General features: G+C 42.8%; 1 protein-coding gene across 4 annotated transcripts in view; it reads right to left on the bottom strand.

Moving 5' to 3' along the window:
* The window catches only part of SYBU (syntabulin), a gene marked incomplete at both ends in the record, with an annotated part of 79,694 nt that overhangs the window by 6,229 nt on the left and 54,117 nt on the right, over nucleotides 1-19,348 (bottom strand). For 3 of the 4 annotated variants that reach the window (XM_080693946.1, XM_080693947.1, XM_080693944.1), the window contains one exon: nucleotides 6,316-6,414. In XM_080693946.1, coding sequence (XP_080550072.1) covers nucleotides 6,316-6,414 — 99 coding nt within the window. Of the gene's footprint in view, nucleotides 1-6,315; nucleotides 6,419-19,348 lie in introns of all 4 variants that reach the window. The other variant, XM_080693945.1, reaches the window with a different exon arrangement.

Here is a 19,348-nt window from a genome sequence, read left to right as displayed (position 1 = left end):
TCAGTGCCACAAAAAAGAAAAAAGAAAAACAAAAATAAATAAAATAGAATATGAATACCATTGCCCTCCTCCAGCCCTTCGGTGCTTCTTCACGGCCTCCAGAATGAAGGCCAGACTCCTTAAAATGGTTCACAAGGTCCAACCTATCCTCCATCAGCCTGCCTTCCTTTCTTCCTCAAACCCCAGCATTCCAAACCACTGACAGGTTCCAGAAGGATCTGAGCTCATGGTCATTGTTATGTTTTTGAACTAATAAGTTTCTGGGCCTAGCATGTTCTCCTGCCCTGTTCCCTAAGGCCCTGGATACCAGATGCCTCCTGCTTCAAAGCCAAAGGTGGGAAGCAGCTGCAAGGGGCCTCTTTGGAATTCCTCCTCCTAGGCCGGGGTAGGTGCCATTTCCTGGGGCTCCCTGCTCCCCTGCCAACTGCCATCAAGAAGCGTGTCACAGAGCATCGCCGCTGCAGCTCTGCTTGTCTTGCTGGCTCCAGTGGGCGCCCTCAAGTGGGGAAACAGCCTGTTCTTTCAGATGCCCACTACTTCCTGGCACATGGTAGGTACTCTCCAAATGACTGCTGGGTGAACTAACTGGATTTGTGTCCTGTTACTGCCACTTACTAGGAGCTTAGCTGAGCCATCTCTCTCTCTCTCTTATTACACATACACACACACACACACACACACACACACACACACAAAGACACATACTACCTTTTCATATCTTCCTCAGAGTTGATATGAAAATCAAATTATAAAATGGCATGTTAGCCAGGCATGATGGTCCATGCTTGTAATCCTTGGGCGGCAGAGATGGGAGGATCTGGGTTTGTGGCCAGACTACTTAGGCCCTCCACAACTTAGCGACACCCTGTTTCAAACTAAAAAATAAAAAATCAGGCTGGGGGTGTAGCTCAGAGGTAAAAATGCCCCTGGCTTCAATCTCCAGACACACACACACACACACACACACACACACACACACACACGACATGTAAATGTGTTATTTTGGGAGGGTACTAAAGAATGAGCCCAGGGGCATTCTACCTCTGAGCTAGACCTTACTTTATTCATCTGAAATTTTGAAACAGGATTTTGTTAAGTTGCTGAGCCTGGCATTGAACCTGTGATCCTCCTGTCTTAGCCTCCTGAGTACTGGGATCTCAGGTGTGGTCCACCATGCCCAGCTATGTAAGTGCATTTGAAAAGCTGTGAACAGCTCAACTGTAGGATAGGATTTCAGGATCAACTTGTTTGGACTTTCCTGCTAATCTGAGTTCCAGAGATTTGGCATCCACTAGTGTCGGGAAGCATCTTGAGAATGTTGAAATTACTCAAGTAGGATAACAGCTTTAGTTTTATTACTCAATGGCATTACAAAAGATGAAGAGGAAGAAGTTCCTTTCATATGGTAGTACCTCTTCTTGACAATCCCTTGTTTGCAATTTTACTTATAGCTCTTTCCAACAGACACATCTCAATGAGAAGTATGTGTAAATGTGAATTGGAGTATGTGTATGTGTGGGACTTGGCATCATAGCCACAATTACTATTTAAAATCTAATATAATTTCAACTAGCTGCCAACCCAGCAAATCACACGTAAATGAAACCACCAAATTCTCAAGTCAAAAGTTCTTTCCTTTTGAAATCATCCAAATGGGTTCTCTTTGCATGCACAGGGACACTTTATGTGGAACAGATGGGCTGATGGCGGTGGGACAAACTGACTTGGGCAGCCCAGGAGTGGGAAGAGCTTTGTGAAAAGATGAAAACACATGTACTCTGGTTTGGACCTTCTTCTGCATGCTTGCTTCTAAGCCAGGAACCAGCCAGCTTATTTCTTAATGTAACTACAAGAAATATGAAAGATTAACTCTTGCCGGTTAGGAGAGAATGTAAGCAGCTCCCCATAATTTTGACCCAATTTTTTTCATACTGAGCTAACTTTCACTGAGGACCTTCTGTAACCCGAACGCTGTACAACTACTTTATGAACTGTTTCATTTCACTTGATCATCATCTATGGACCTTCCACTTAACACAAAGTCATCAAGACTCCGGTCCAAAAACACACAGCTGAGCTGGGATTCAAATCCAGATCATTCTAATTCTACAGAAATGTCTTTTACTTTATACACATAGAATAAACTGCTTCCAGCCTCAGTTATTACCTGAAGAATTCTCCACTATGTTCAGAGAGCACTGAAGCATCAGGTGTATGATTTAGTGACAAATTAAATCACAGGAAGAATTCATGGGAACTCATCCGCTATACATAATAAAGCAAACGCTCTTCAAGCAATAAAATATCACTAAAGCATAATCAAGTCTTCAAACATATGTTGGGGAATGGACTATCCTGCATGCATGCATGCATGTGTGTGTGTGTGTGTGTGTGTGTGTGTGTGTGCTATTAGAGATTGGACCCAGGGGTATTTTACCCTCTGAGCTACATTCCACTAGGTTGCTGAGTCTTGCTAAGCTGCGGAGGCTGGCCTGGTACCTGCAATCTTCCTGCCTGAACTTCCCAAATATTGGATTACAGATGTGTGCCACCATGCCAGGCTTATCCTACTGTTTAATAGTTAGCTTTTGAAAAGCCACATGCTTAACCCTGTCAGCTCTATTCATGTAGTTTAGTTCAAATGCTAACGAATATAGGTACAAACGCATCTTAGAGGATGATACAAACATTTTTAAAGGAGAAGCTGAGATCCCATGTTTTTCACAGCTTTGAAAAGGCAAACCTAACACTGGCCTCCTCTGCCCAACCTACATCCCTTGATCTAGTGAGCAAGAAGAATGAGGGAACAGAGGAGAGGGAATTCTGCCAGCCCTATACTACTCCTGCATACCTGATTAGAGAAACGAGAAAGAGAAAGGGAGTACAGAAAGAAACTTCACAAGGGACCAGTGAATTTCCATTCCCCAGCCATGGCCCTCTGCTTCTTCTATGATCACCATCACCACCATCCCCACCACCACCATCATCCCCATCACTTTATCACCAGCAGCAACAGTAGCGGCATCCATGACCCTCACTCTTATGGGGCTGAACTGTGCCCCCCACCTGCAAGTTCATATATCGAAGCCCTAATTCTCAGGACTTCAGAATGTGACTGTGTTTGGAGACAAATGGAGCAGTTAAGGTAGGCCCTTATTCAATTTAAAAGGATCTTTAAAATAAAATAATTGTTGACAGAGATGTGTATTGAGGGATGACTGTAAAATTGGCCATCTATAAGCTAAAAAGAGAAGCCTTAGAAGAAACCGAGTCTGCCGACACCTTGATATTGAACTTGTAGTCTCCAGAATTGTGAATGAAGAAATTTCTGCTTAAGCCACCTGCTCTGGTACTTGGCTGCGTAGCTCTAGCAGACTAGTAGAATCAATATCATCAGAATTGTAACCATCAGTAGCAGTGTGTCTATTTTCTTACCTTTACAACTACTAAAGAAAAAAATTGACCCTTTTACTAAGTTCTGGGCACCTTACCCAGCAGTGGATGTATAACAGCTCACTTAATGCAAAGAGGTAGATGCTATTATTATTCCACTTTAAAGAATAGCAAACAAAGGCTGGGATCACACACCTCATAAACAATGGAGGTTGACCTAAAGCCTGGGTTTGTCTGACTCCAAATTTCAAATTGTTTTTCTTCCTCTCCTACCTGCTTCTGAACAGATTAATGTTTTAGTTTAAGAAAGAGAATGCCTTAGAAATAACAGCAGAGTGGGTCTCCCTGACGATGAGATGTGTTGTAAGCCTCTAAAGGTTGTTTTAAAGTTACCTGTCAAAAATATTCTCACCAATTCCACCTGCTCCTTACATTTCCAATTCCTTCACCAAATGTTTCCGTTAACCTTCTTCTGCCACAGGAGGAACCAGCCAATTAAAAAGATTACAAGCTGCAGAGTTTGGCAGAGATACCCAGCCCATCTAGAGAAGGCTTAGAGAACACAAAGAGTCCATGAAATGCTCGAGCTATTCCGTCACAGAAATCCAATGATGACACTCTGTACTTGGGTCAGATAAAAAAAAAAGGGGGGGACCATTTTCAATTTTCCAACTATGACTTGTTATGAAGACTTGAAGTCCATTATTGATTGGCTATAGTAGATTCTGGCATAAGCTTATATCTGATTTGCACAGAAGCGTATTCAATTGTTTTATGATTAATATGTCAATTTTTGATCATGAATTCCAAACTGGAAATTTTCTCTAAGTCAGTCTGTACTATTGACATGACCAGATTCTTTTTAAATGCTTAATAAAATTGGCTTCCTCTGTTTGGGCCTAAGTATTTTGATGTCCTGTGTCAGGGGTATGTGCTGACTTCCTGAGTGGGTTAGATAAATGGCTGATTCTCAGAGCTAGTAATACCTGATTTATACAATCCCAGAGGCACTTTATTTCTTGGGGAGATAGAGCGATGGTGCGTTTTTACTGTGGACTTCACTCTTCTTACAGGTTTGTCTGGCTTCAGATTTGTTTTTAACAGTACAACTGTGCACAGGAGACGTCTCAGGTCTCTTTATAAACATCAGCCAAAACTTCTCCTTATCCAAGAGAAATAGGAAATATTTGCTTGCTGAGTTCTGGAAACACAAACTTCTAGAATCTAAATGTTTTCCCCCAGGAAGGGATGTTCAAAATCATATATTCCAACACACTTTCAAAAATTTGGACACTGTGGCACAGGCGCAGGGGAGTCAAGTTACTTAAAGTCAGAGGACAAGCCAGGAGTGGTGGCACAGCCTGTAATCCCAGTGCTTGGGAGGCTGAGACAGGAGGATCACATGTTCCAGAACAGCTTCAGCAACTTAGTGAGACTCTCAACAACTCTATGAAGCCCTGTTTCAGAACAAAAATTAAAAAGGGCTGGGGGTAGCCGGGCGTGGTGGCGCATGCTTGTAATCTCAGCATTTGGGAGGCTGAGACTGGAGGATCGCGATTTGCAGACAGCCTCAGCTACCTAGTGAGGCCCTCCACAACTTAGTGAGACCCTGTTTCAGAATAAAGAATAAAAAATAGGGCAGGGGTGTAGCTCAGTGATCAAATGCCCCTGGGTTCCATCCCCAGACCCATACACACACAAAAAAAGGGATGGGGATATAGCTCAAAGGTAGAATGCCCTGGGTTCAATCCCCAGTATCACACACACATACAAAATTAATAAAAAAGAATAAATAAAGTGAGAGGACAAACGGCCCCAGGTTGCATGGCCACTCCATCACTCTCTTCTGGTCCCTGCTCTTAGCTCTGAGAACCCAGTACTGAGGCCTCCTGGGACCAGCCCATCTAAACAATCCCCATCACTCCATACATTCTTTCCCTGTATGGTTTAAGAATAATCATAGTACCAACCTATTTATCTTTCTTGCCCTACTAGAACAAATATAGCCTTTACGAAGTTTTGTCTCCTGCTTATCTCCAAAGCCTGCCTCACAGTAAATGTTCAAAGAATACTTGTTGAATGAAAATGGCCTTGGTGGCAGGTGGAGAGTCCTGGTACCCATCCCTGCACACACTAAATGTGATGGGGGGCTTCTGCTTCCTCATCATCCCATCCCCTGATTCAGATGATATCAAGGGCGAATACCTGACTATGGTTACTGTGTTCCAAGCTCTGAGCCAACCAGAAAGCCTAGGGGTTTGAAATCACTGTCATTTCATTTTACAGGTGAGGAAACTGCGTACTAGAGAAGCTACGCAGCTTGCTCGGGGCCACACAGCCTACAGATGGCCACGCTGGTGTTCAAACCAAGGCAGTCTGGCTCCCAAGCTCATGCAGTCAGCCACTTGGCCGCTGCCTCTTGCAGTGGTGGCCACCCACACCTATGAACTGAACACTTCCCTCATTCCTTCCCCAGGGAGTAACTTCCCCAGGAAGCAGGGAGGAACTGCTTCCTTTACAAAAACAACAGCAGCAACAAAAAAATACAGAAGCCTAGCAAGAGGAAAGACCGACGAGTTTAGGAGCTTCACAGCCAAGAAAGAAGAAACTTGTGAATGGGAGGCGGTGGGAAATGTGCGCGTACTGGCTTAATACCCAGGTGAGTGGAGAGGTGAGTGAGGTGGGGGAGGAGTGGACACAGAGCCCAGGACTGGATGGAGACAGCCACGGGAGACCAACCGGACTGAGCCACATGGTCACAGAAAGTAAGGTAGAGTCACTGTAAAACACAAGACAAAAAAGCCTCGCTGAATAGCAACAAACCACGAATGGACAGAAACCCAGAGGTTATGTAGAAGCACAAGGCACAGGTAAGTCACCCGGGCAGAGCTTCTTAATTACAGAGAAGGAGACAGGGCCTACTTGCGTGCAAAAGAGAGCCGCTTGCTTCCGGTGGTAGACATATGGACTTCAGGAGCCGAAATGCTGCCCGTGCTGCTGGAGGAGCTAAAGTCAGCTTCACTGCCTGCAAAACACCAGGGGAGAGAGAAGCGTGAAGAAAGGAGGCCAGAGAACGTGGTGCCAGTGCTCTGCCTGGCTCCCTGCTGCTCGCTCTGGCTCTTCGACCCAGCCAGTGCCAGAGTTCCAGAGCTTCCAAGCTGTCAGTGATCCCCCAGAGCAGACAGGAGAAGGCATAGGCACCAGGACGTCGTTTCATGAGCACAGGTTAGAAGCGCAGGCGGGGTGGCTGCACACAGATGCCAGCCTGCCGGCCGATTGTCAATGGTAACCCAAACCAGCAGGTAACACCTGCCTCCTCAGGTCTGGCTGTCAATCAACGACCATGTGCAGGCCCCAGTGTAAACACAGGGGAAAACATTCTTTTCCGTTCAGGAGAGCGTATCTCAGGGCTCCTGCAGACAGCCAGTCTTAGTTGAATTTGGCACATTTTGAGGTCCTGAGATAGTCACTCTGTTAGAAGCAGTCAGGAGGAAAGCCCGGGCTCCGGAAGCTGCTGGACCCCACGCCCTGTGATTACGCCCTGTGACTTTCTCTGACTGCAGTTTCAGGGTTTCTAAAAAGAACAGAATCTTAACGAAGAAGAAGAAGAAGTGAACATTTCCAAGTAGAGTGACTTGTTAATTATCTTGAAATATGGAATTGCAACTTTGGGCGGGTGTTATCTATTAGCTTACAAAGGTCGCATCACCTTTTGAATGAAGACGAGAGTCGGGTGTGTATTCTAAAAGTAAAATAATCTGTGGGAGAATAACACAAATTTATTCTAATAAAAAAGGACATAGTTCTGAAATAACAATAATGAAAATATGTCCATAGATTGCCCATCGAGGGGAAGGGAAAGGCTGTGTGAACAAGGCTAGAGAAGAGGAGAAGTATCCGGGCGTGGTGGCGCACGCTTGTAATCCCCGCACTTGGGAGGCGGAGACAGGAGGATTGCGCAGGTTCGAAACCAGCCTCTCTGGCTTAAGAGACCCTGTTTCCAAATAAAAATATAAAATAGGTGTGGGAGTGTAGCCCAGAGGTAGAAGGGTTTCCAGGAACCCCAGTACCACAGAGAAAGAGAGAGAGAGAGAGAGAGAGAGAGAGAGAGAGAGAGAGAGAGAGAGAGAGAGGAAGTAAAAGAGGACCTTAAGAAAGAAATCCATGACCTTCTGGAAAATAAATCTAGATGTACTTCTTTTGTGTGGCAATGGGGATTGAACTCAAGGGCATTATACCTCTGAGCTATACCTCTGCCCTGCTTCATTTATTTATTTTTGTGGTACTTAGGATTAAACCCAGGGTCATTCTATCTCTGAACTATACTCCCAGTTCTATTTTTTTTTTTTTTTTGGCGGTACTGGGGGTGTAACCCAGAGGCTTTCTACCTCCGGGCTATACTCCCAGACCTATTTTTATATTTGGAAACAGGGTCTCACTAAGTTGCTGAAAGCCTCTGGGCTGAGGCTGGCTTCGAACCTGCGCGATCCTCCTGTCTCAGCCTCCCAAGTGCGGGGATTACAAGAGTGCGCCACCCCAGTTCTATTTTTTTACTTTGAAACAGGGTCTCACTAAGTTACAGAGGGCCTCAGTAAATTCTGAGGCTGGCTGAGAATCGTGATTCTCCTGTCTCAGCCTCCCAAGTACTGGAATTACATGCATGAGCCATCATGCCTAGCTAGATATATAATTTTCCGTGATCTTTTTACTCAACTCTGACAACACAATGTGATTTTTCAGCATAGAAGCCAGTCTAGAGACAACTTCCATTTTATAGATGAGAAAATCTGAATAATCTAAATCCCAAGTTTCTCACACACAGTAAACATTAGTATCATCATAATAAGAACTTAATGAATGCTTACTGGGTCCTAGGCCTTGTATGAGGTGTTTTCTATTCTGATTTCATTTAATCTTTATGTGCGCATGCACCCGTGTGCCCGTGTGTGTGTGTGTGCATGTGTATGTGTGTATGTGTATGTGTTACTAGGAATTGAATCCAGGGGTATTCTGCCTCCAAGCTACACCCCCCACAGCCCTTTTGATCTTTTGTTTTGAAACAGGTTCGCACTAGGTTACTGAGAGTATCCTAGCTTCTAGTCTTAACAGCTAGCCAAGCACACTGACATAATGCTTGTAATCCTAGTTCTCGAGAGGCTGAGACAAGAGGATTGCAGGTTCAAGGCTTGCCTCAGCAGCAACCTAGTGAGACTTACCAAAACTGTTTCAAAATTTAAAAGAAATAAAATAAAATAGGGTTGAGGGGTAGCTCAGAGGTAGAATGCCTTTGGTTTCAACCTCCAGTACCAAAAAATAACAAAATAAACAATTCTTGACGACTTTGCAAGGCAGGCATTATACTTTAGACCACTTCTGTGATACTGAGCTGAGCGTCGCCTGTGTCCTTGTTCTCAGGAAGGCAGCGGGGAAGCAGGGGAACTGAGATGTTCCAGAATCAACTGTGTGTCACCACTTCCCCAACGGCCAAGAGCAGCCACAGGGGCATGATGCTGCCCCTTGTTAAACAGATGCCTCTTGGGAAAGGTGGGCCAAGGAGAGGCAAAGGGAAAAAAATCCCTCCTGTAGCTTCCAGAACATCTCTGGAAACCCAGAGCCTCTTCTGGGAAAGAGCTCAGAAATGACCCCCTTGCCAGGTAACAGCTGTGACTCCACGCTCCCAGCAGAATTTAGGGATGACTAGGGTGGCAATTTATCAGGACCCAGGCCAGCAATTCCTTCCGGACTGTAGAGACATTGTCTCATGATTTAAGGAATGCCTAAAGCTCTCTGAACTTAATTAGTTGCTTCTGAGAATTGTGTTGGATGGACTGTAATATTTTACTGTCTCTGGGATTCATGAGTGCTGGCGCAGACCAGACACATGCCATTCCTGACAGCCTAATTTAATCGGCTTTGTCTGCAGGCAAGCGATCAGGTTGGTTATTAAGTGATAAAGGTGAGCAATTTTCAAAAATTGATCCTGTGGTTGTTGGTACTGGGTTTAATGTATTTTCTAATGTGGAATTATTACTCAGAAACACCTAGTTTTCACTTCTTGAGAGATTTACAAAAACCCATGAATTATAATTTAACTGCCCGCATAAAGACAGAAATTCTAGAACAGAGACAACTGCTGAAAATCCATTGTTACCACTGAATGCTTTTGATCTGTAGTAATTATGTTTTCTGAGCTTAAGGGATAACTTTGTTCTATATTTTATTGCTACTGGAACTCAATATATTGACTCATGTATTTGCAGGGCCTAAGGTCACTTTGTCCCAGGACTTTTCTATCTAATCTTCTGTACGTCTGAAAAAGATTAGAAGACACATTCAAAGTGCCTCGCAGCTGTATTCAGAACTACTTGAATGATAATAGTAGTGAAAAAATTCATATGCTACTTTACAATGACTTTAGTTTATGATTTTTTAAAAATATGAATTATTTCCAGATGAGTGAAAACAATGTAAAAATGAATGAACTCTTTTTAAGAAATACACAAGCAAGCTAACTTAATTTTATTTCATTTCTGAGATGGGGTCTTGCTATATTTTACAGAATGGCCTCAAATTCCTGGGTACAAATAACCTTTCCAAGTAGCTAGGTGCATGTCACTGTCCCTGGATAAGAAATCTGATTTTAACAGATCATCTGCTATCCCCTTCCAGTGTACTAAACAGAATAACAAAGAGAAAGATAGGAGACCTGAAAATCCCCACTTATTTACAAGTTGGCAACAGAGATAAAAGGATGGAGAGGCAGTCTTTTCATTTCCTCTAAACCACATGTGAAACTAGGGCACTTCTGCAAGTTCTGCAGCTCAACATAGTTTTCCTGGGTTACTATCATACACAGAGACCACTTAAAGAATCTGAGTCAGGCAGCTTGGAGACAGTCGAATTTCACTTTTCCACAGCAGATGGAAAACTTTTGCAAATTATTTCACCTCTCTGTGACTCAGTTTCCTCATCTGTGAAGTAGCAGTGATAATCATAGCAACTGCTTCATAGGGTTACTGCAATAATATATGAATAATAGCTTAGAAAAGTACCTGACCCATTTTAAATTCTAAATAAAAAATATTAACTGCTATTATTATTCTGCATGGGTAAAAGGTAATTTTTGTTATTTATATATATATATATATATATATATATGTATATATATGTTATATATGCATATGTATGTTATATATATGTGTATGTATATATATATATATATATATATATATATTGCTTACTGGGGGTAGAACCCAGGAACAGTCTACCTCCGAGCTACACCCCCAGCCCTACTTCTTTAGTCTTTTTAATTTTTTTTTTTTTGGGTGGTACTGGGGTTCCTGGAAGCCCTTCTACCTCCGGGCTACACTCCCAGACCTATTTTATATTTTTGAAACAGGGTCTCTTACGCCAGCGCGGCTGGCTTCGAACCTGCGCGATCCTCCTGTCTCCGCCTCCCAAGCGCGGGGATTACAAGCGTGCGCCACCAGGCCCGGCTCTTTTTTAATTTTTGAAACAAGGTCTTACTGAGTTGCAAAGGGCCTCACTAAGTAGCTGAGGCTGGCCACAAGTTGCGATCCTCTTGTCTCAGCCTCCTGAATGCTGGGATTACAAGCGTGCACCACACACCCGGTATATATTTGTTTTTGTTAGGCGACTGAGCCCAGGGGCATGGCATTTTACCTCCAAGCTATACCTCCTGCTCCATTTTCTATTCTTTATTTTAAAACAGGGTCTAAGTTGTGGAGGGCCTCACAAAGTAGCTGAGGCTAGCTGGCTGTGATCTTCCTATCTCAGCCTCCCAAATAACTGGGATTACATGCAGACACCCCTATGCCTAGCTTTATATGTCTGTTTATAGAAAATCTAACAATCACCATCAGGCATTGTGGTGCATGCCTATAATCTCAGTGTTTGGGAGGCTGAGACAGGAGGATCACAGGCTTGAGTCCAGCCTCAGCAACTTAGTGAGACTCTCAGCAACCTAGCAAGATCCTGTTTCAACAATAAAAAAAATAGAAATGGCTGGGGATGTAGCTCGGAGATAGAATGACCCTGGGTTCAATCCCCAGTAATAAAAATAATGAAAGAAAAAAAGAAAATGTAGCAATGATCAAGAAAGAAAAACATAGTCTATAATTCCATCACCAAAAAATAACTCTTAGCTGTGTGTGGTGGTACACATTTGTATTCCCAGTACTTGGGAGGCTGAGAGAGGAGGATCTCAGGTTCACAGAGCCTCAGCAACTTAGTGAGGCTCTCAGCAACTTAGCAAGACCTTGTTTCCAAATACAAAGTAAAATAGGGCTGGAGGTATATCCTAGAGATAGACTACCCCTGGGTTCAATCCCTAGCACCGAAATAAAAAAAAAACCCACAAAATATAGTTAGCCTTTTTGTAAATATCTATTCAGCATTCATACTTATATTATCATATAACCTGTTTTTTCTATTAAAATATCATATTTTCTTTAAAGCAACAAATATGTAGGCTATTTCCAATATTTTCTATTATTAGAAACAAACATTATGTGCCAGAAATCATTCTATGTACCCATTACATATTGAACCCAGGGGTTCTACTTCTGAGCTACACTCCCCTTCCAGCCCTTTTTCATTTATATTTTATCTATTTATTTATTACAGTACTGATGATCTGATGGGTAGTATACCTCCGAGCCCTATTTTTATAGCCCTCCAGCCCTATTTTTTGTTCTTTATTTTGAAACAGGGTCTCACTAAGTTGAGGAGGCATTACTAAGTAGCTGAGGTTGGCCACAAACATGGAATCCTCTTGTCTCAGCCTCCCAAGTACTGAGATTACAAATGTGCACCACCACTCCTGGCTTTAAGCCATTTACATCTCATGATAATACAGACACTCTGACGTAGGGACAATAATCAGTCCCTTTAATAGATGAGACAGAGAGACAGAGAATGACATCCATAAGGTGAGACAGCTAATAAGAAGACTGGAAGGCAAGTCAGCTGATCCCAGAACCTGGCTCGTACACACAGGCTAACGCTCAGTGGATATCCTTGAGCATACAGTTATATATTTTTCTGCTTGCTGATCTCTGCAAATAACTAAAAATAAAATAGTAAGTCAAAGAATATGTACAATTAAAGGGCTCCATATTTAAAACATACTCCACATCCACAGAGACTTGGAGATATTTGTGGTCAAGACAGTATTTGCCTCATCTGCCATTTAGAAAATCTCTGATGTCATTGAAAATACTCTGATGAAGCACGGGAAGCCATCCAGATGCTAAAAGATGTGCCTGAGAAGCTGAAATATGTGCTTCCAAGTCATCCTCATCAGCACTGTCTTTCTCCCCCAGGAAAACTCTTCCATTAGCAACCTGGGCTGGTGGGCCAGGATTCCTGGACTGAACATGGAGGATTGGGTGTGATGACCTTCCCAGGATTCTGTGATGCTGAACTCCCGGAGACTAAGCATCCTGTAGCAGACGGCACTTTTCCAGGTATGGAGAAGCAATGCCTCAAAGCTTCTAGAAGTTGTGGTGTCTTTAGTTTGATAGTACTGCTGGCCTCTGGAGAGGTGTTGCTTCTCTTTATAAGATTAGAGTCATAAACACTCAACGTAAAAGGCCAGGAAATTATGATAAGGCCAGAGAATTAGAGAAGGAAGAAAACAGAACAAAAAGAATAAGTGCCAAACTGATAATCAGATTTATTTTTATGGAAGGAAAGATCTGGCAAAGAACTTTCTCCTTCCTTCTTCTTTCCTGTTTTCAATGCTAGGGATGGAGCCCAGGGCCTCATTTATGCTAAACAGACTTCTACCACTGAGCTACATCATTCCCAGCTCTCAGGCTTATTTTTATAACACTGGCTGCACTCAGGTTTCAGGAGGTTATTATTTTTGCCGGCTTTCTGGATCTTATGGAGCCCTTTGTACGTCATAACGTCCCAGGACTCTGAGAACAGAACAATCCTGCCATCTACCAAGCTCTATTAAACCACTCTAAACCACTGATTTAAGTAGTTCTAAACCCTCTATTGTCCTTTGTCACTGCAAAGCTAGCAAATTAATTCAGGTTGGCCATGCATAGCCCCACCCCAAAGAGAGGCAGTAAATTAAAAAGCAAAACAAAAAACGAAATAGCTCCCCACTCCTCCATCTCCCGACTTCTCCCTGACACCAGCACACACGCAGTTACTCGGGCTCTTTTCTTTAAAGGCCTCTAGGGAGGAGAGAGGAGCCACTCACACTGAAGCCAAGCAGAGCTCCAAAGAAGCAGCTGGAGCGGTAGACGCACATTATAGCAGACACTACTGAGAGGAGCCACTCAGAGTAGATGCGCAGGGTGGACTCTTTGCTACCAAGGCCTGAGGGTCCAGCCCAAAAGCGCAAGGGATGGTTCCCAACTAAACAAGCCTTTCCTTCTAGTTTTCTCAAACTACTGCCTTTAATCTCTTTGGGTGCTTATCTCAGAAAGGGAATATTTGATCAGAAGCTGAATATGTTGATTGAAGACATATGTACATATTTTCTTGCATTTCATAAAGGCTTCTTAGAGAAACTGTGGGTAAAATTTCCACTTATATCTTAAGGACAGAAATGATTTCATTGTGATTAGTAGTCTATTAATAGAGCTCCTTAAAAACGCATATATGAACATTTAGAAGCAAAAGAGGAGCTCAAAATTTAAATATTTAGAACTGAGTAATTTATATTGATAGATCTAATTACTTAAAACTGTTTATGGAAAAATCAAAGTCAAATGATGCATTGAAAATAAACATTTACGGCACATGATAAGAGGTTAATTTTCTTATTTTTTCAAAGGCTTCTACAAATTAGATAAAAAAACACTAATAGAAAAATAAGCAAAGGACATGAACAAGCAGATACAGAAAAAGAAAGAAAAAACAATAGCCAATATACACGAAAAGCTATATAATTTCACTCATAACATTAAACATGTAAAGAAAAACAAGAAAAAAATTTCACCAATCAGACTGACAAAAAAAAAGTCTGTAATGTTAAGGGTTTGTGGCAATAGACACTCAAATGGAGGTAGTAAGAATTGCTACTACAGGAAAAGAAAACTGCACTGCTAGTTTATCCTGCACATGAGCATCCAAAAAGATTAACTCATTGTTCATCAGTGACAGCTGGTGAAATGAGCTTGTGTGGTAGCCTGGGTGACCAGTCTGCATCTTGCAAAGGAGTGAGGTGAGCCTGGGTGGACTGGAGTGGAAAGACCTCTAAGACTAGTTATTAGACGAGAAAAACAAGATGCAGAACAGCATGTCTGCTTTTGTAATAAATCTTCACATCCTACGTTGCCTGCTCTATGCATAGAACATTCTTCCTGAGGCATTAAAACATGGCTGTTGCCAGGTGTGGTGGTGCACACTTGTAATCCTAGTACTTGGGAGGCTGAGACAGGAAGATCGCGGTTCTCAGCCTCAGCTACTTAGTGAGGCCCTCTGCAACTCAGTGAGACCCTGTTTCAAAGTAAAGAATAAAAAAAAATAGAGCTGGGGTGTAGCTCGGATGTAGAATGCCCCTAGGTTCCATCCCCAGTACTAAAAAAAAAAAAAAAAGAAAAGAAAAGAAAAAAGAAAACATGGCTGTTATTGATGATTGGGAAGAAGCAGATATAGAGACTCATTTACATTTTATTATTTTTTGGAGTCATTTGGTTTTATTAATCATGCACATTTTACTCTTTTTGAAAATATAGGTAAAAGTGCAATGAATTGTGGATAATTTGGTCTCCCTCTACCTCTCTCTCTCTCTCTCTCTCTCTCTCTCTCTCTCTCTCTCTCTCTCTCTCTCTCTCTCTCTCTCGTGGTACCCAGCCCTATTTTATTTATTTTGAAACAGGATCTCACTAAGTTCCTAAGTTTCTGAGGCTGGCTGCAAACCTGTGATTCTCCTCCTTCACCCTTCCAAGTACTGGTATTACAAGCAGGTGACACCACACTTGGCTGGTTTTTCTTTCAAAAACTGAAAATTTTCTAAGAAAAAAATTTTATTGTATAAGCAATACTGCCATAGAATGTAGTAGATCGAGGGCTTTGAAGTCAAGCCCTACCTGTATGTGAATTCTGGCATCTCTAACTTGCTTTCTGTTGGGCCTTGAGCAAGGTACTTACCCTTTTCTTGCCTTAAAGTCCTAATTTAAAAATCTGGGACAAAGATATTAATAGTCAATATTACTAAGGGTGATGGGCATGGTCTTGTACGCTGTAATTCCAGTACTTGGGAAACTGAGACAAGAGGATCACAGATTTGAAGCCAGCTTCAGCAATTTAGAAAGACCCTCAACAACTTAGGGAGAGAGACCATTTTAAAATAAAAAAAGAATTAAAAGGGGTAGGGATGTAGCTTAGTGGTAGGATGCCCCTGGGTTTAATCCCCAGTACCAAAATGAAAATAAAATAATTGTTAAGAGCTTCTGTAAATGTGCAGAGAAATGAGAACAGCACCTGGCACACAGCAAACACTTGGCATATGTTTATTGTTCTTTTTGCTAGAGTCAGTGGTATAGTGGCTCGAGGGCCAGAAGGCTTTTCACACAATACTGCATTCCCTTAGAGAGACCCACAATAGGAAAAGCCTTATTCTATTGAGTCATACATTTTTTATAATCACTCTTACAAAAGTACTTCTGCCTTAGCCATTATTCAGTAAAGAGTATGTTTCTTTTTTTTTTTATTGTGTGTATACACAATAGGGTGTTTCTAAAGTTGAAGGATCCTAAAACAGGTTCCCCGTGGACTGCTTCAAAAGCTCTAGAGTTGCTCCTGGGTTGGGTCAGGACCTGGCCTTGAGAAATCCCGAAGGAAAGTACCAGTGGGTTTACATAGCACAGGCTGCCCGCCTCAGCCAGGTGGCTTTAAAAAAGTCTTGAGAAAGGGAGGGACTGATGTACAAGAGGCGGCCCTGGGGGAACAAAGATCAAGGACAACTCCACCTAGACTACTGTTTACCTTGGGCTGGTTCAGCTACCTACCCCTGGCAGAAAAACAGGCCATCCACCTGCTGCACCTGCTGACCAAGAATAAAGGAGAGAAATGATAAACTAAGAAGGTGTAAGAAAACTTCAATAAAAGGGTGGGGGTGGAAATTTTTCATCTGAAGTTACTATCAAACCTGCTCATAGGCTGATTGGTCTTGTCCACATTTTTTAAACCTCTCTAAGCTTTAGTTCCTTCATGTTAGGATATATGTGTGTACATATATGTACATATATGTTTTTACTTTTTATGATACTGGAGAGGCATTCTACCATCGAACTGCACCTCCAATCCTTTTTAAAAATAATTTCATTTTGAAGCAGGTTTCTCTCTATTTTACACAGCAGAACGCTGGCCTCAAACTTGCTATCCACCTGTGTCAGCCTCTCAAGTAGTGGGATTAAAGGTGTGTGCCACTGCACCTAGGTATGTGTATGTTTAAAGGTTAAGTTATTGTTTACTTAGCAAATATTTATTCAGCACTTACCATGTGTCGGGGCAGGTGTGAGAATAATGACACCAAACTCATAGAGTTGTTGTGAAGAGGAAATGAGTTAGTACACAGAAAGTGCTTGGCATGCTCATTAATATTCATCTTATTAATATAGTAAGGATTCCTACACTCGCTATGCATGAGAATCATGTGAAGAGTTTAATAATAGTGCATCTTTCTGGGCAACACTCAGAGATTCCAGTTCAGAAGGCCTATGAGGAGGGCAACTCAGAAGTCTGCAGTTAGTTTTAAGAACTGCTGTAGATGACTGTACTGCAGGTGGCCCAATATCCATGTTATGGGGAAGGGAGCGCAGAAAAGAAGGGACACTTGCTTTCCTCTACACGTTCTGTCAAACCCACGAGCTGTCTACAGTGATTGGCGGGTGGGTGAGCAGGAGATAAAACAAAGTGGCCACTGAAGGGAGATGGAATTTGCTCAAGGGCAAAGTGTTCAGGGGAAAGACTTTAATTTACAGAGTGACCTGGACCCTCGTGGGTCTCTAGGTATGCTTTTCTGAAACAAATACATTTTCAGAAGACTGGGAGGAAGATGGATACTTACAGAGCACAAGTTATTCCAAATAGAGCCAGTTCTGGCAAACTCATCTAACAAAGGCTGGTTTGCCAAGCAACTAGGACAATACTCACAAATGATCCAAGGCTTTAGGTCCTCAGGATCCTGTTTTGAAAGAAGAAGGTCCAACTAGTGTACAGCTGGGGGTGTCAAACACCAGTCGGCACAGAGGAACGTCTCATGATTCAGCATACCCTACTTTGGGGTTATTCCAGCAGCCCTAATCTGCTGCCTTTAGTGGGTCCCAGTGTCCATGGCAGACATGCTGAACCCCAAAGAACCCAAGCACAGGCACCATTATGTCCCCCAAAGAATAGGCATCAGCACCAAGCCCCTGGGTAGGTGCCTTTCCCTGCACAGGTCTAGGAAGGGTACCCTGCACAGTGGTCAGAAACTTCATCCTTACTAATAATCTTGGTGACCTAATGATAACAGGGCACATCTTCTCTGGAGTATGTTCCAGACTCTTACATGTTCCTTATCTTTGAACCCTTATTAATTTGCTAAACCGGCCCGAGTTTCTGTCCCTTCAACAAAGCTAGCTGGACGCCTGTGCCTGCTGTTTCTATTTAAGGAGAAGTGTTTATCCAGTGTTTACCAAAATGAGATGCCTGCCCTCCTTCGTGTCTGGCAGGAAAACCTAAATCAGAGAAAACTAGCGCACGCGGTGGAGGCAGCGGGTACAGAGCAGGGCTGCTGTGTAGGGGAATTCTGTGGAGGAAGCGAGTTGAAGGGGTGGGAGAAGACAATGGAGATTGGGATGCCACCACACTAGTAAGTCTAGAAAATAAGAGAGAAAAACAGACGAGGATGTTTCTGGAGTCACCACCTTCTCTGCTCTTCTCTTCTTATTAAGGGGGTACTGTCAGCTTGCACTTCCAGCTCTGAATGGAAGTAGAACTCCCACATGGTGGAAAAGAGGTTGCATGACTTATGACCCACTGCCATCCAGCAGGATGCTCAAATAGCATGGTTCTCCCCCTCACTTCTCTCCTCAAGCACTTTTTCAAATTCACTTTAAGACCTGGACTCTCTTCTCCGCATCGGATGAGCACCTCAGCTGTCTACTTGGGACTCCTAGTTCCTCGCTGCCCCTGAGAGCAGCAGTGGGAGGATCACAGTGCACAATCCACGTGGGAGCTGAGTCACACTGGCTCAGTCCCTTGGCATCCCCAGCTGCACTGACCTCCACCTTCACACCCTTTAAACAGAATGGAGTCACAACCCTGGACGTGGCCATGCTCCACTGCCAACGCCTTCGTGTCTTTTCATTACAGTTCACGAATTGTCTTTCCTCTCTTTCTTGCTTGCATTTTTTATCTCAGTGAAGTTTTTTTTTTTTCGTTTTTTGCTTTTTGTTATGAGTAGCCACATTTACTAGTTGTGTGGCCGTGAGAAAACCACTTAACCCCTCTGTCTGGTTTTCATCTCTGAAAGGGGGATAATAATAGTATCTATCTCATGGAGTTGTTGTAAGGATTTTATGTAAGCTATATATGTAAAAAAGGTAAAAAATAGTACCTGGCAGTCAGTAAACACTGTATTTTGCTGCTATTATCTTAATTTTTTTCTTTTGATGATCACTGTCTTTGAAACACATGCTGTGGTTTAGATGTAACCTGTCCTCTAAGACTCATGATTAAGGCATGGTCCCCAATTCAGCGAGGTTTAGAGGTTGGGCTTTGGGAAGTGAATGGATCTTGAGAGCTCTGATCTTATCATGGATAAATCCACTGAGGGACTCATGGTTTTGATGGACTATGGGAAATGGTGGAAAGTATAGGAGGTGGGACCCAGTGGAAGGGTGTGGGTTCTTAGGGGCATCCCCTTGGGGACTACATCTCATCCCAGGATCCTTCCATCCTTCCTCTTCCTCTTTCTCCTTCT

This window comes from Muscardinus avellanarius (genome assembly GCF_963383645.1).
Source record: "Muscardinus avellanarius genome assembly, chromosome: 4".
Taxonomy (NCBI): Eukaryota; Metazoa; Chordata; class Mammalia; order Rodentia; family Gliridae; genus Muscardinus; species Muscardinus avellanarius.
The sequence above is the reverse complement of the archived record's forward strand: the minus strand, read 5'-3'. Positions and strand labels throughout refer to the sequence as shown.